This window comes from Henckelia pumila, chromosome 4 (assembly GCF_033568475.1).
Source record: "Henckelia pumila isolate YLH828 chromosome 4, ASM3356847v2, whole genome shotgun sequence".
Taxonomy (NCBI): domain Eukaryota; kingdom Viridiplantae; phylum Streptophyta; class Magnoliopsida; order Lamiales; family Gesneriaceae; genus Henckelia; species Henckelia pumila.
In genome coordinates, this window is record NC_133123.1 from 9,958,189 (window position 1) to 9,974,897 (window position 16,709).

The 16,709-nt window shown below is 31.2% G+C and overlaps 3 protein-coding genes across 3 annotated transcripts; all 3 read right to left on the minus strand.

Moving 5' to 3' along the window:
- Window positions 1-596: 596 nt before the first annotated feature.
- Window positions 597-992, minus strand: LOC140860464 (polygalacturonase 1 beta-like protein 1). The gene has a single exon (XM_073263473.1). It carries the CDS (start codon window positions 990-992, stop codon window positions 597-599), a length of 396 nt encoding a protein of 131 aa, XP_073119574.1.
- A 38-nt stretch (window positions 993-1,030) lies between these two features.
- Window positions 1,031-1,645, minus strand: LOC140860465 (BURP domain-containing protein 16-like). Its single transcript, XM_073263474.1, has one exon. It carries the CDS (start codon window positions 1,643-1,645, stop codon window positions 1,031-1,033), a length of 615 nt encoding a protein of 204 aa, XP_073119575.1.
- Window positions 1,646-6,998: 5,353 nt separating this feature from the next.
- LOC140866488 (polygalacturonase-1 non-catalytic subunit beta-like) lies at window positions 6,999-8,278 on the minus strand. Its single transcript, XM_073271487.1, has one exon. The coding sequence runs from the start codon at window positions 8,228-8,230 to the stop codon at window positions 7,196-7,198; it is 1,035 nt and encodes a 344-aa protein (XP_073127588.1). The 5' UTR covers window positions 8,231-8,278; the 3' UTR covers window positions 6,999-7,195.
- Window positions 8,279-16,709: the final 8,431 nt, after the last annotated feature.

A 16,709-nucleotide genomic window follows, 5' to 3' on the forward strand; every position in this document is an offset into this window, starting at 1 on the left:
TTTCGATGTGGGTTTTGGTACACTAACTTTGCATTTTCAGTGTTTTTTTGTGCAACTGCATACGTGACAATTTTTTATTAGTCCAAAATAATGATGTGAACCAATCAAAAGATGACAAGTACGCTGGACCAAAAAACACTTAAAATGTAAAGTTAGTATACCAAAACTTACATCGAAAAATTTAATGGACCAAAATCCAAATGAAGTAAAGTTACTAAACCAAAAAATTTATTTTTCCTAAAAAAGACGTTCATGCACAATATTTTATAAAAGAATAAAGAAAGTTTTTTTCTCACTAATTAATAGAAAGACTTTTTTATTCAGAAAATTTTGTGATGAATGACAACTACACCGTGTACGTACATATAAGATTTTTCTTAAAGATATAGTAAAACGACTGCATCACATTATCAACATACATCATCAGGTAAATAAGCAATTCAATTTCCACTTACCAAAAAACACACGACATAACTTAATTACAAGTTACAACAAACATTATTACTTTAATTTGCACAATAATATTAATTAAAACCCAAACTTCGTGCATGCAATTACCACTTAGCTTACATATAAAACATAGATTTTTATGGTAATCAAATGGATTCAGTGCCGAGTATCCATGCAAGATCGAGTTGGGTGAACCAGTGGCACGCCTCGCCTTCTCCAGGCCTTAGTTTCAGTATCTTAAACGCAACATGATTTTCCGGCCAAGGTGAAGTATCCATGTGACATATGGCAAGAAGGGTGTTGATCGGAGCTCCGGTTTTCGGCTCGACTAGCTCAACAGAATACAGACTCGTGGAGGATAAAGAATGACAAAAATAAGCTGCAAAAGGAAGATAAGCTTCGTGGCACGCCACGATTTTGTCGGTATTGAATTTTTTGACGTTGTTGATAGTGAGTTGAGTGTTTGATATTCCTTGTGTGGTCTTGGATGTTAAGGATATTAATCTTTTTCCACCTAGAGCCGACTTGGAGAAGTCTATCATTTCTTCTAAAGATTTGGGACAACTTTTCACTTCACCTTTTATGGCGGCTGCGTTGCAGTAGAAAAGAGTATTTTCAATGGTTCAGTGGTGGATCCAGGGAAAAATCTGGAGATCTCTTTGATGTTCAAGGATATTTTCGATGCGATTTGAGGTGGAAGAAATGCGCGGTCTGGGAGAGATTTTTGTAAGTTGGCCGGAAGACGAACCGAGTTCCCATTCTTGAGGGTTAAAATCCTGAAAAATGAAAAGGGATCATATTCTTCATTCTTTTGATGATGATCATCATCATCAGCAGATTCGTACACTTTTGTTGCGGCATCTGCCCAGAAGAACCTCGCAAGGGATCCAACAGAAGTGACATCTTCAAGTGCAAAGGTACATGATAGTTTTGCGAGTGAACAGAAGTTGGCATCTGCAGAAAATATTCCAACGTCGTTGGAGATCATGCTAGCATAAAAGTCGCAATCTTTTTGGGTCAAAGGTGAGAGTTTCTTGAGAATGGGCAAAGGCATATTGTTCTGCACATTTTCAGACCAGAATTTGATTTGGGTCGAAGAGAAAAGAGGAGATAACGTTGTAGAAATGTGATTGCTGAAAGCAGTGTAAACAAGGAAGGGGAACAGGGCAAAGAAAGCAGTAAACCAACAGGCCATTAATGTTGTGTAATTAAGCGAGTCTAACTTTATTATATGTGGTATTTTAATTTACAAACATAACATACCATATTGTATTTATAGAGGCCGGGGAGCTAGGTTGATCAATATTTCTTTTTTCTTTTTCGAAAAATAAAATTTCATAAATTCAAGCATTCACGTAAAAATAATCATCATTGCTAGAATAACAGCAACATAACAACGAACGTGTCATATGTACAACACATTAATACTACGTATTTAATTAATTACAAGCATATATACTTTTATTTTAGATATATTTGATTTAAAAAACTGAAATGATATGATTTACTTCTCACTACCATTAAAAAAATGAGTTAAAGAATGGAACTTGGTGAAGAGGTTTAGAAAGTAGGGGTTAGTAAATTATTGAGAAAACTGTAGGTACGTAACTTTAGTCTTTTATGTTTGTCACTTTGTGATTTCGATCCTTTATGTTTTCATATTTCAATTTTAGTCTTGCATACTTCGATTTTTGGTAATTTCAGTCTTTTTTATTCCAAAATGATTACGTGGCACTATACACATCTACTTCACATCAACACTGCATTAGTGTCACATCAGTACCATTTCCGAAAAAAGAATAAAATAGCCAAAAAAAACAAAGATATAACAGATTAAAACAGAAATCTGAAAATATAGATGAATAAAATCGCAAAGTGGCAAAATATACACGTCAGCTCCACATCAATACTGCATTGATGTCACATCAGTGTCACATCAGAAAAAGAATAAAATAGCCAAAAAAATAAAAATAGCGGACTAAAACTGAAATCTGAAAATATAAATGACCAAAATCGGAAAATGACAAATATACATAACTAAAAAAAGTAAGTTTCCCTAAATTATTAGTTTTTTGTCATTTGTGTATTGCTAGTTTCAGTGAATAACACTATAGATATTTTTGTACCACCATTAAAATTTTAAAAAAGATAAAGAGAAAAAAAAAAAAGAAAAGAAAAACAACGGTATGTGACACTTCATTGGACATTGCATAGATGTATGATTTATTATTGTTATTATTTTTTATGAAGAGATTTTGTTTTAAGATAGCAAATTAAATAATCTTCGTGTCTAGCTCGTTCTAAAATTATTGGGGGCCGGCCTTATATCCTATCCCAATTTTAAGCGACTCATTACTGGTAATATATCTAATTTTCCTTTTATTTTTTTTTCAATTTTTGGAAATAAAAAAATTTTAAAAAAAAATTGAGATGGAACTTCAATTTTTCTTATTAAAAGGGTTGACCCCGAAGGATACCCCATTCCACATGAGTCAAATGTACATTGGCTCATGCGGAGGTTAAATCGAGGGATGTGCACGAGCGGCAGAGACATGAAGGAGGGAGCAACATGACTCAACCCCCAGATCATACCCCACAATATTTCAGCATGAAATATGCTCCAGACGATAATCAAATCCGCAACGCTGGAAAATCTCTTTCCACGTCATCTCAGACCTTACCAACTCGTCTATGTCCTTGTGGACAAGAAACTTCAATTTTTCATTAATTATTATTGTTGTTAATATTATTATTCCGCCACTGCACTATATCCTGGTTGGGATGTGTGTGTATAAAATTTAGAAAGAATTATTTATGTTTGGAAAAATTCTTATAAAGTATTTTTTACAAAAATATTATACAAGGTTTTAAAAGTTGTTTCCTTAATTAAATATGTATTTGGATAAATAGTTTATAAAAAAATTATAGTTAAAATAATTAAATATGTGCTCGGTGAACATTCTATACAAATCCTTTTAATTGTAATGTTATTTTTTTCTCATTTTTCCTTGCTCGTTCGACCTGAGTTTTTTTATTTAGAAATATCAACAAACATTTCTCAATTATTTTTTCAAAATTATATTTGCAGAACAATTTTTTAAAAATCATTTTCATGAACCTTTTACAAAAATTGTCAAATACATACTTTAAATTCTTTTCAATTATAAATAATAAAAAACGTTGTGATAGTATTTGTTCAAATTGAGCCTTATATTTTATGTTTTTCATAATATTATTCGTTCAAATTGAGCCTTATATTTTAGGTTTTTTTTATGTCATTTAATTCTTAATGGATTCAATTATGTGATTCAATTATTTCAAGTTTCCCCTATGTACACGACAAATTGGTTGCCGTTGGTGGGGACGAAATTGTCGTTGGTGGGGACGACGGAAAATTAATTGTCGTTGTTAGAGTGGGTTTGGGATATATCCACATAATACATATCGTTTTTACGTGTTTTATTACATTGTTTTGCATTAGTTTACCCAATTTCGTGTTTTTAAAGTCATTCATGCTTAGATATTTAATATTTCTTTCATTCGGATCACTCTTCGTAATTTTTGATTTGTTGTAGGCAAAGATGGAGAAAATAAAGAGTTTAAGAACTTTGAAGCAAGAAGGAATCACAAAGCATGGTCCAAAAATAATTTTTTGACTCTAGAATGGTTCAAATTCAATCTCCACTGTCCAGACTGTAGTTTATGATGTTTTGAAGCTAATTAAAATTTCAGCTCGATCCAACGATTAGATTGTGAGATATGATTTTTTTGAAAATTATCGCGCGTTGCAGATAAGCATTAGCTGTTGGGAATCATATCTAGGAACCAAGCTATAAAACTCAAGGAATTAACCAAGTAGAAAAGAGGCTCACCTACAACCATCAACAAGAGTTAATCCAAGTTTCTAGTATTAAATTCAATTCATGTACGTACATTCTCGATTGTATTGAAAAAAAACTGATAGCATTGTCATTTGTTGAGCCTATTATTCCAAATTCATCACACCTATTGATGAATTTAATTTCGCTTTTCCAACTCTTAACCGAGGATATATATTAATATTGGAACGAACGATCAAATTAATCAGAGCTCGATCGCAATATCTTGAATCAGAAGTCAGATTTTCTGCATTATATATACCCATAGTTTGGCACACATATATCATGTCTGACACGCCCGGGCAGTAAATATATAATTTGTGTAAATATATTTTGGCAAGCTCAGTGGAACCATGGAACTGAAAAATCGACGAGGAGATGTTGACAAAAGCAATTATAATTAAGGTAGTGTTTGTGAGAGCTTTTTAAAAGCACTTCTCAGCTTTTACGTAATTAACAAAAACTTGAAATTTTGTTAACAAAAAATTGAGATGTGATTGTTAGAAGCTCTCTCAAACACTACCTAAGAACTAAATGACCTAGCTGCTAGGGAGATTCTACTGAAGATCGATGCATCAGATACATGGGCATGCAACTTTAAAAAGAATGTTTCATCAAAGAGATTAAGGATCTGAAGGTAATGATGAATGCCATGGGGCCTTGGGAAGAAGCATTCTTAATGGGAAAGATGACATTTAATTTATCCTGCATAAATTAAAGATAATCGAAAAAAAAATTCGGTATTTATACGATATCATTAAAGACTTTTTTCCATATCAAAATTTCTGGTACCAATATGATTTTTTTTTCATAACAATATTTTTGATATGGTCCGAAAACAGGCCTTTAATCTATATATACTAGCGACTTGCACACGCAATGCATGTGTTTGTTAATATATATATGTATTATTAAACTATAAAAAAAAATATATGTAATAATTGTTATTATTATTTTTACAAGTATCCTCAAACAATTAAAAACGTTGTCATGAGAATTAATTTTCAAAATTTAAAAATCGACACATTTGAATTTTTTAATTACAAATTACTTTACTAGATGGAGGATAATTTTGAAAAATCACTTAAAAGTACCAAACAGTTACTATAATATTCTCCCACTTTATTAAATAGTAATAGATAATATATTAATTAGCTATATATATATATATATATATAACCATATCTTATCTGCTTTATTTTTTAAAAATTAATTTAGCAATAATATTATCAATATTTCTAATTAGGCCTAGCTTCCAAATTTTAAGATATTGATATTTAATTTTTTTAAAAAAATGTATCACGCTTAATCATTGTTCAAACTTGTGCCTCTATATATTTAATATTTTTTTAAAAAAAATAATGTATCAACCTTCAATCATTGTTCAAACTAGTGCATTGGTACATTGCGTATTCATATAGCCTTTGTTCACATAATTTTATTTGCATTTGAACATGAGTGATATAATAATATATAGATAAGTAATATAATGTAATAAAAAATAAATAAATAATGATAATGAATATAATATTTAATTTGATTGATGGATTATAATATATTGATTTGATTGATAAAATTTTATATTAAAAAATGACAAATTACCATTTTATCCTTTTAAAAATAAATAAAATATGAATAATATTATTTATAAGGGGTAATATAGTAATTTAAATTAAATAATTTGATTGATGTAAAATAAATAATTGACGATTTGATTGATGTAAAATAAATAATTAATAGATGGATAAATAATATGATAAGAAGAACGTGAGATTTGATGGAATAAGTTATACACATATTAATAATATAGGCTACCAAACGGAAAAAAGTACTGAAGGGTCGTAATATTACAATTTGAATTGATTATATTTATATATAAAGGTCATACTTTAATTGTAAAAAAAGAATGAAGGATTAAAATGCAATTTGAAAAGATGAATTTTCCTTTTTTTTTTTTCGAAAAAAAACATTGGATTAGTGACCCACCGGAGATGTGACTGCGATCATAAAATGGATTGTTGATACTTCGGATTTTGCGGAAGCATTCTGTCAGGTACGAACTATTTTTGGCTACATCGCATAGCATATATATTTATGATATTAATTTTGAGCATAAATAAGATTATGCAATCCAATATATGAAATAATAAAATGAAAGAAATATGTGTGCAAGTAGAGGAATTGCTATATATGTTTTGAAATGAATTTGGTTCATAATCACTATGCATGTTTTTTTAATGTACCCATCTCGCTTCAGTCCATATTGCAAATTGTGATTAATTCACTTGGGTTTTTAGGTCTTATTACGTATGTTTGTATCTCTTCCTATATATAAAGAATCTTTTTCATAAATATCCTCATTTCGTTTGCCGAAATTACTCTTATTTGATATAAATATTACATTTTTATTTTTATATTTTTATATTTTTTTTTTGATATTTCAAATTTTCATATTTTTCTAAACTAAACATTATAAATAAAATAAAATAATAAATAAAATTAAATTTATTTTATATTATTTTATAAATAAAAAAAATAAATTTATATATTATCAAAAAAATAATATTTATACATAACATATAATATTAAATATATTATATGATTTTATACGATTGCAACTCATATGTTATAGTATAAATAATAGTTTAGTAATTAAAGAGAGTTTCAAAATGCAGAATTAAATATTAATTACGATGATTTCGTCAAGTCGTCAACAAAATCATCACGTAAAATAATTAATCATGCGTACGTACCAGAAAACACACAACTTACTAGTTACTACACAATTAATATATATTAATTCGGTGAGATAGAGATATATAAAAACAGAGTGGATAATCTTAAACCATAGATTTTCATCATGATGGTCACATGGATTCAGTGTGGAGTATCCATGCAAGATCGAGTTGGGTGAACCAGTGGCACGCCTCGCCTTGTCCGGGCCTGAGTTTGAGTATCTTAAAGGCTACGTGATTCTCCGGCCATGGTGAAGTATCCATGTGACATATGGCAACAAGGGTATTCACCGGAGCTCCGGTACTTTTCGGCTCGACTACATCCACAGAATACAGACTCGTGGAGGATAAAGAATGGCAAAAATAAGCTGCAAAAGGAAGATAAGACTCGTGGCAAGCTATGATTTTATCGGCATTGAATTTTTTCACGTTCTTGATAGTGAGTTGAGTATTTGATATTCCTTGTGTGGTCTTGGATGTTAAGGATATTAATCTTTTCCCACCTAGAGCCGATTTGGAGAAGTCTATCATTTCTTCTAAAGATTTCGGACAACTTTTCACTTCACCTTTGATGGCGGCTGCGTCGCAGTAGGAGAGTGTGATTTCGATGGTTTCTTTGGTGGCTGCATGGATGGTGGATCCAGGGAACAATCTGGAGATCTCTTTGATGTTTAAGGATATTTTCGACGCGATTTGAGGGGGAAGAAATGCGCGGTCTGGGAGAGAATCTTGCAAGTTGGGGAGACGAAGAGTGTTTCCATTCTTGAGGAGTGAAATCCTGAAAAACGAAAATGGATCTTCCAGCTTGTTTGGACGATCGAGGATCGAGGCTCGATTGTTGCTATATCTATTGTACACTTCGGGACGTTGCGACGCAAGTTCGAGTGCGGCGTTACATGATAGTTTCGCTAGTGCGCAGAACTTGGAATCCGCGGCGGAGAATCCGAAGTCGTCGTCGGAGATCATGCTAGCGTAAGATTCGCAGTCATTGTGGGTGAGAGGCGAGAGTTTCTTGAGGATGGGGCTTGGCATTTTGTTTTGCACGTTTTCATGCCAGAATTTGATTTGGGTCGATGAGAAAGGGGCGGATTGAGATGTCGTAGTAGAAATTGAAGTGTAAGCAAGGAAGGAAAACATAGCAAAGAAAGTAGGAAACGAAGGGCCCATTATATATATATAATTTTGTGAATTAAATCTCCTAGTACTTGTGTTATATTCTCTTTTTCATACAAATTATATAACATCCCTAATTGGTGTATTTATAGATAGAGAGAGGTTGATGAATGATTGTAATTTGCTATGAAGTAAAATTGATCTAAGCTGTTGCGGACCGGCCCCATATGGCGCGCGGCCAAATATTTCCACGTTCACGGGTAATGAAGCCAAAATTGATGTTACATTATGTGTTACACGTCAATCACTTATTGTAATGTGTTACACGAACTAGCTAATTGTGTGAGAGATTGTTAGGTTATAAACTCATGAGCTGTCTATCCCAAAAGGGATGCCTATTTGGTGGGGGCGGCCTACTCTAAGTAGCTTTGACACACCTTTCAGTATTCAGTGCATGCATCCATGCACCTTAATCCGACCTATAATTTTTTCAATTATCGACATTGATCCGATGGTAGCCCTTTCCTAGGTGGTCCCTTTTTCGCTACGCCGGCTCTCAACGAGAGCACCAATGTTAGGTTATAAACTCATGAGATGTCCATCCCAAAAGGCTTGCCTATATTGGGTGGGGTTGTCTCATGGTTTTATAACTAACTCTTTATTAGTTTAATATTTCAATATGAGATATCATAACAGACATTGTTAAATCAATTTGTTACAAAAGATTTCTCTCGGATGAAACAAATGTGTATCATAATTTGATAGGTACGTAGTTAGATTCACTACAAATTATATGATTTTTAAATTTTATTCGACGTGCGATACAAACATTTAAAGTAAATAAATCAATAATATTATTTTCCAAATTTATATCAATAATATTTGGTGAGGAAAAAATCAAATGTTAAAATCTATTAATTATATTCAACGAATAACAAAAGAAATTATAATTATATACTCCGTATTTTATATTCAATATATCAATATATAATAAAATTATTTCAATGCTAAAATATTATGACCTAAAATTAGGTATTCATCATTCAATACAAATAAATTATTAATGCTACATTAGTTGGCATAAAAACAATTTGAGTATTGAAAAAAATTATGTATATGCACACAACGTATGCAAAAACTAATATTTTTTTTGAATTTACCAAAAAGACTTCATATCAATTGAGATCATTTGATATATATTAACCTATGATATTTTTTTTAATCTTTCAACGTGCCGCTTTGATTGCATTCTCAACATTAATTAATACGAGAAATTGTACAACCCAAAGAGTTTCTCCAAGTAGGGGTGGGCACAGGTCGGTTTTTGTCGGGTTCGGGTAGTTAATTGTCGGGTACCCGACATATCGGGTAGGGAAAAAAAACCCAATCATGACCCGATGTAGTCGGGTATCCGAATAAAATCGGGTACCCGACTTATCCCTCTTTTTAAAAAAAACAAAATATAGATGTAGTAATTAAAAAGAACTAAAATAACCCTACACATTGTCTAAATGTCATCAATTTCAAACAACAAAAAATAATAATAATCAAGTACTTATGATCATAGATAAATCAATAATTGAAAATTTTTTCAGTCTTAAACCAAAAAAATAATAAAAACCATAATAATGAAAACTTGTTGATAATAAATGAAAAAACACCAAAATCACTCAAAATGATTATCACTTTTTAATCTCGTGAAATAAAAAGAATATAACAAAATTTTGGCAAATCATTCTCAAAAGAATCAGCCGCATGAATGTGAGAATTCAATTTGCTGAGAAGATATTTTCCTATAATATTTATATACGCAACTGAATATTTTCCTATAATATGACCAAGTTAATAGAATTTTTATATCCGAACCCGACATTTAAAACAAAACACCCGACCCAATCAGGAATATACCTGATCGGGTCGGGTCGGGTACCGTACCCGAATTTCCACCCCTATCTCCAAGCATGAAGCTGGCCGCTGGGTTCTATTTAGCTGATTTGTCGACCAATGGCTTATTTGATAAGTTATTATTCTCTTCCTCTCAATTATAATGTCCACATTTCTTTTTTTGTTTGTTATAAATATATTGTCATATACTATATTTAGTAATATTTTTTCACACTTCTTTACAAATATACCCTATTAACTACACTTTAAAAATTGTGCAATCATTTTTTAATACATTAAATAGGGATAAAAGGGTTTTGTACATGCCGCACATAGGGTACTACCCTATGGGCGACGTGTCCTCTCACGATTGGTCCAAATCAGTGGGTTCCACGTGGAGCCCACTAATTTGGACCAATCAAAACCCGCCACGCTACCCACATGGCACTATCCTGTGGGTAGCATCGACATCTCCAGATAAAAGAGAAAGTTTATAAAAAATTTACTTTTCCAATAAATTTTTCTTAATCTGTGTGAAAAACAAAAGAAGACAATGTAATCGGTACAGATGGAGTATTAAAAAATTGGGAGACAGTAATCTTATACAAGACTTTGAATAGACGATTAAGTTTAAGGCAAAAACTCCTATGAGACGGTCTCAATGGTCATTTTTTGAAACGGATGTATTATATAGGTTATCCATTAAAAAATATTACATTTTATGTCAAAAGTATTACTTATTATTATAAATATGGGTAGAGTTGACTCGTTTCACGAATGAAACCCTCTTACATGAATGTTACTCTAAGTTTAAAACGTGTCATATACTTAAGTACTCCGGTATCATTGTGTGATTTATTAATTTTTCTTTGAATTTGATTCATTTCCTAAGTAAATCTCCGCCGAACATTTTAGTTAAGTTAGAATTTAGTAATTTATTAATTCCAGTCATCCACTTAATTAATTTGATATGCCTAGATTAATTTAAAAATAAACTAGTAATTTACACACACAAAAATTCGCATGCATTAATAGTGTATATTACATCAAAAATAATAAATATTTTTATGTTTTTGAATTGAAAAATAAAATTTAAAGATGGTACTTACATGTATTTTTTGTTCATCAATTAATTTTGATCAAGATGATTATTAGAGATGGTTTATGTATTATTATATTGTATAGATATATTGATATTTAAATATCAGTCTTTCTGAAAACAACTCAAACTCTAAATCCGATTTAAAATAATTTGAACCAGTACATTCGCCTAGTCCTAACCCGATTTCGACGATCAGAATCCTCTGCCAACAATATTATGTTTGCTGATAAGATTCGAGTACTTTATGGCAAAAACAAGATGATGAAATTATTTTTCAGAAGGATCCAAAAACACCCGAAATTAATGTTTGAATTTTGTGTGGTGCCGACATATATCATGCATATCTCTAGTTTCAAGTTGCTCCACATAATTAACCAATACGACAATTTGCAGAACAAAATGCACATGTCCAACGTATGTTTCCGCCTGCTGAATAGTACGTGACCAAACATTTTGGTGATAGACATGGTCCATGCATGAAGATTGAAGATGGATCATTCTAGTTTACTCTGGCTATCGATACAATGGATTTTAAATTCATAAAAAATGTTTTTTTAATATATATATATATATATATATCCATCGTTTTTTCGAATTCAAATAACTCGATCTAAGCGGCCAATTGTAATTTTCTCCGATGAATTTTCTGTTGAAAAATAATTAATTGAATTAATTGTGAAAAAAATTGTGGAAGAAATGGGCTTGAAAGGCTTGTCCCCAATTGTTGAAATAAATTCAAATTTGGTGAATAAATTGGAGGAAAAACTTGTTTTGGTTTGTCTCACATTGGAACAACTTCAATGTATTGTTCACCTTATATAATCCAACTTTGGATTATGGGATTGGGCCCTTAGGGCACCGATGTTTTGCAAATGGGCAAGATACTAATCGATGCAACAAACACGCGCGCGGCCGGCGTGGCGTGGCGTGGCGAGGTCTTATGATCCTATTATTTTTTTTTTGGATAAAATTTGGTTACAAAATAATATTTAATATTTATTATTTTTGTTAGTGCGCCCGAGCGGTTAGAAACTACCGACCGAGCGCAGCCCTCGCCTGCCAAGGCAGTAGGCTTCAGAAAAGGTGGCCGCCCGAGCGGTCAAATATTACCGCTCGAGCGCGCCTTCTGTGCTCTGAAAAGTTGCGTTTCTTTTGGGTTTTTTCTGTCATGGGTTACATCTCTAGGCCTTCAGACGTGTTCTTTGGGAACTCAGTTGATATTTATGATATATATAACGCAGAGAAACATATAGATATATACGAGATAACATGAAACGATTGATTTCTGATTTCTCTGTATATTCTTCCCTCTCTCTCACAAAGTCAAGAGTTGACACATATTTTCGTTCGACGAAGATCGAGATATTTGTTGTGCTGCTATATCTCGATTGTATAGTCGTTGTATCTTAGAGACGATTGCCGCCAACGTTGAGCACGGTTAACGGGCAATTTCGTCTTGCGGATAGAGAGATTATCTCGCCTCGACTTGTTCATTGTTGCTGATGTTATTGTTGTTGACTTGTTCAAAATTCGTATTACATCCTGTTAACATTTTTCGCTCAAATTATTGCGACGACTATATCATCCATATAGAATGTATTGATTGCATGCAGCTATATATGCAAGGAAGATGTTGTTGGCTGCATGTGACTAATTTTAACTCACTTGTCATAAGATCACGACGAAGTATGACCATTGAGACTATTGATGATATCAATTGACTAGCTAGTACATTCCTTAATGGACTCGAGATTACATGCATGGGTGGAGCTAGCATGGGCCCAGTGTGGGCGGCCAAAAAAAACCAATATTAATATTATATATATATATATATATATATATATGACCTGTTGAAAATATATTATTTTATTATTATTGAATATTGAATATTGAGTTGTAAAATATTGAAAATTAGTGTGTGATGATGTAGATGATAATATATTAATTTTTGGACTAATCTCAAATGTGGATCTATAAATAGGTCTTTATTTGTGATGAAACAATTGAGTTGAGAGAAAAATATTATAAAGTGTAGTGTTTGATATATTTTGAGTTTTGTACCATAAATTTTTACTTTTCACAACACGTTATCAGCACGATCGCTCGAAGAATCTCTATAATTTCCGACGCTCCAAAACACAAAGAGAAGAAAAAAAATATTCAACAAGTAAGTATATTTATTTTATTGTTTATATATTTTTTATGTATATATATTAATATATAATTTTATGTTATTATATAAAAGGTTGTCTGTGACACTGACCTTATAATAACGTGATATGATATATATCTATATATATATATATATATATACTAACTATATTAATATATAATTTTATGTTATTATATAAAAGGCTGTCTATGACACTGACCTTATAATAACGTGATATGATATATATTTATTATGTATATATACTAACTGTATTAATATATAATTTCATGTTATTATATAAAAGGTTGTCTATGACACTGACCTTATAATAACGTGATATGATATATATTATTGTGTATTTATATATTAACCATATTCGTATAATCTCATATTATTATATAAAAGGATGTTTATGACACCGAACTTATAATAATGTGATATGATATACATAATTATTTAATTATGATTATCATTATATGCATCACATGATTATCACGAATTTTTATTCAACACATACTCGATTTTTAATATACTTTGCGAGAATCAATTTGCGAGAATATTTTTAATATACTTAAAATATATAAATAAATTAAGTAAATCAATTTGCGAGAATCGCATTTTTAAAGACTAATTCTTAATTTGGGAATTGGGAGTCCTGAAGGGTTAATTTTTATTTTTAAACCTTAATAGGGTTAATTGTCAATTTTTAAGGTCTTGGAGGGTTAATGTGTAATTTAATTCAATGTGGTCTATAAATATCACTCAAACTCTCAATTTCAGGTAAGACTCTTTGGCTTACAAAAGATCTATGTTCTCCTGTTTTTGTGTGGAGCTGATTGCTGACTTGAGCATCGGAGGATTATCGTCGGGTGACTACCCGTCACCTCTAACGTGTGTTCGTGAATTAGGTGACAATCCAAAAAGAAATCGTAGGAATTATTCAGGTGACCAAAGGAGTAGGAGATCAGGAGATATTTCACCCTCTACAGGTGACCGAGGAAGCAGAAGATTAGGAGAATGTACGACTTCTTAATTGACTTGTTGATTAGGGGGATAATTATTTCGCCGCATCAATATGCTTATTAACTTTATATTTACTCTTGTTATCCGTGATTTAAGTTTGCTTAGTACCACTGATGTATTTGAGCTATATATTTTCGCACTTATTTAAGTTTCTTTATATTCAGAAGTTGAGAATATCGGTTGAGTGGACTCACATTCACTCAACTCCCAACAAATTTTTTGTTTTTTTTAATAAATAAATTATTCTATATTTGCTGACTTTTTACTAGAATCATTTATGTAAAAAAAAAAAAAAAAAAAACTTGTTAGTTTCTGTATTTCAATTAAATTAAATTAATAGAATCTGATATTATGATAAACTCATCAAAACTGATTAGTCAGCGTCAACATACAACATCGGTAGATTAATAAGCAGAGTTCAATTTGAAGCTTCAGGTATTCCTTGGATCAAAGTAGCCACGCTCTTAGTGGAAAATTCATGAACTTTGATATTATTGAACCGTGAAATAAAACTAATGAAATTTAAATTTCCATGTTTGGTGTTCATATTGGTATAATGTTTATTATGTTGGTTTGTATTTACATCATACAAGTCAGGTTATATAGTTAGCTTCACATTATGTTCATTACATCAAACTTTATGTTGTGGGTGATCTGAACATCTCGGTGTCGCCTTCGGAGACAACACAAAGGTCAAACATCAACCTTCCTCGTTTATTACTAGCTTCACGTTGTGTTCATTATTGATATTCACATATTGTTTCTGATTTCCGTTCTCCTTACTGAAAATTGAATTATTCTTGACTATTGATCTCGGCAGAAGAAGTTTATTTAAAATGTGGTTGATTTTTTTTAAGAATGTCATGAAAGTGATATGTTACAGTAGAATTCTCTCGGATAGGAATTTTCTAATTTTGTAGAAGTTTATTGTACTAAATGCTACTGCTAGTTTTTTCCCAACTACCGAAACATAAACATAATTGGTGGCATATGTTATGTGTTAAAGTTGATCTGAACAAGTAGTGAAGCATGAGATGTGGAATTATTTTTGCTTTTCTCTGTGGCCTGTGGGCATCTCTACTACCTTAGTGGGCATGAATTATCTTCTACTTCATTTCTTTCCATGAAGCTCATAGTTGTACATTATTAATGAGAATTTTTTGCCTCAGGGTTAAAGAGATAAGACGGTTGGAAGAAAGCATGAGATGTGAAAATAGCTTTGCTTTTCTTTGGTATAAAGGGTTTGGGAACACAATCTTTATAACTGGAGAACTCACGTGAATTTATCTTATATTAATAATAGTGCTTCTTCAAATACTTGCATAAATGTTTGCTTCATTTAGTTTCAAGTTTCTGATATCCAATACATCTGTTTGTAAGTTCTATCAAAAGGGTATCAATTTATTTATTTCTCCTTTACACTTAGCCTCCAAAGATAGCCGACAATTAGAATTTCATCAGATTCATATATTCATAAATTGTCGACTTATTCCAATTAAATAATGTTTTTTTCTAGATTTTATTTTCCTCGATTCCATCTTTATTATTGTGGCATGTATGCATCATTGTTTTTGTATAAATGGTGGCAAGTATGCAGTGTATTTTTTGTAGTTGGGTAGAGAATTTTAAATGTTGGTTTGCAACTAATGGGCCGAATACCAATCCCATTAGTTACAACTGAGTGATCGATAGTAACTATGTTTTAAGTGTATTTCCATTATTTGCTTAAGTCTAGCATTCAAGTAAATTAACAATTGATGTACTTTACTAGTGAATGATTGCAGTAATGTGCACATGTATTCTGGAATTCCGAATGTACTCTAATTATAGTATGTCTTGAATGAATTTAGTTTATCGTTATGAAGTTGCAATTTGATTTACAACTCCACTTCTTTGCTCCTTTTTATATTTTTTGCTTCCACTAGTAGAATTTCTGCCTATTACTTCAGATATTAACTGAAGTAATAAACATATTAGTACCGAAGTAGATGCACGTAAAGTAAAAGGGTATTTTTAAATTCGCATTAAAACCGAAGTAATAGATCGATAATTACCGAAGTCTTTGCACGGTCCAAAAAACCCAAATCGGTTCGAAATTGGACCACTACCGAAGTAAAAAACACGTATATTACTTCATCAAATTCGTATAACGAAGTATTTAATCATCTATTACTTCACACATTATACAATTATCGAAGTAAAATAAATATACAACTTCACAATTTTTTAATTGTAGTGAAGTAAAATGTCATTTTACTTCTTCAGATTTTTAATATTGAAGTAATTCATCATATAAGACTGCGGCAAATTTCAATTACCGAAGTAATTGCTACGAACGACTTCACTAATTTTAAATATGGCGAAGTAGATAT

What these genes read in the sequence shown, in the direction of transcription:
- LOC140866488 (XM_073271487.1), bottom strand. Translation starts at nt 8,230, where the DNA reads ATGGGCCCTTCGTTTCCTACTTTCTTTGCTATGTTTTCCTTCCTTGCT.
- LOC140860464 (XM_073263473.1), bottom strand. Translation starts at nt 992, where the DNA reads ATGATAGACTTCTCCAAGTCGGCTCTAGGTGGAAAAAGATTAATATCC.
- LOC140860465 (XM_073263474.1), bottom strand. Translation starts at nt 1,645, where the DNA reads ATGGCCTGTTGGTTTACTGCTTTCTTTGCCCTGTTCCCCTTCCTTGTT.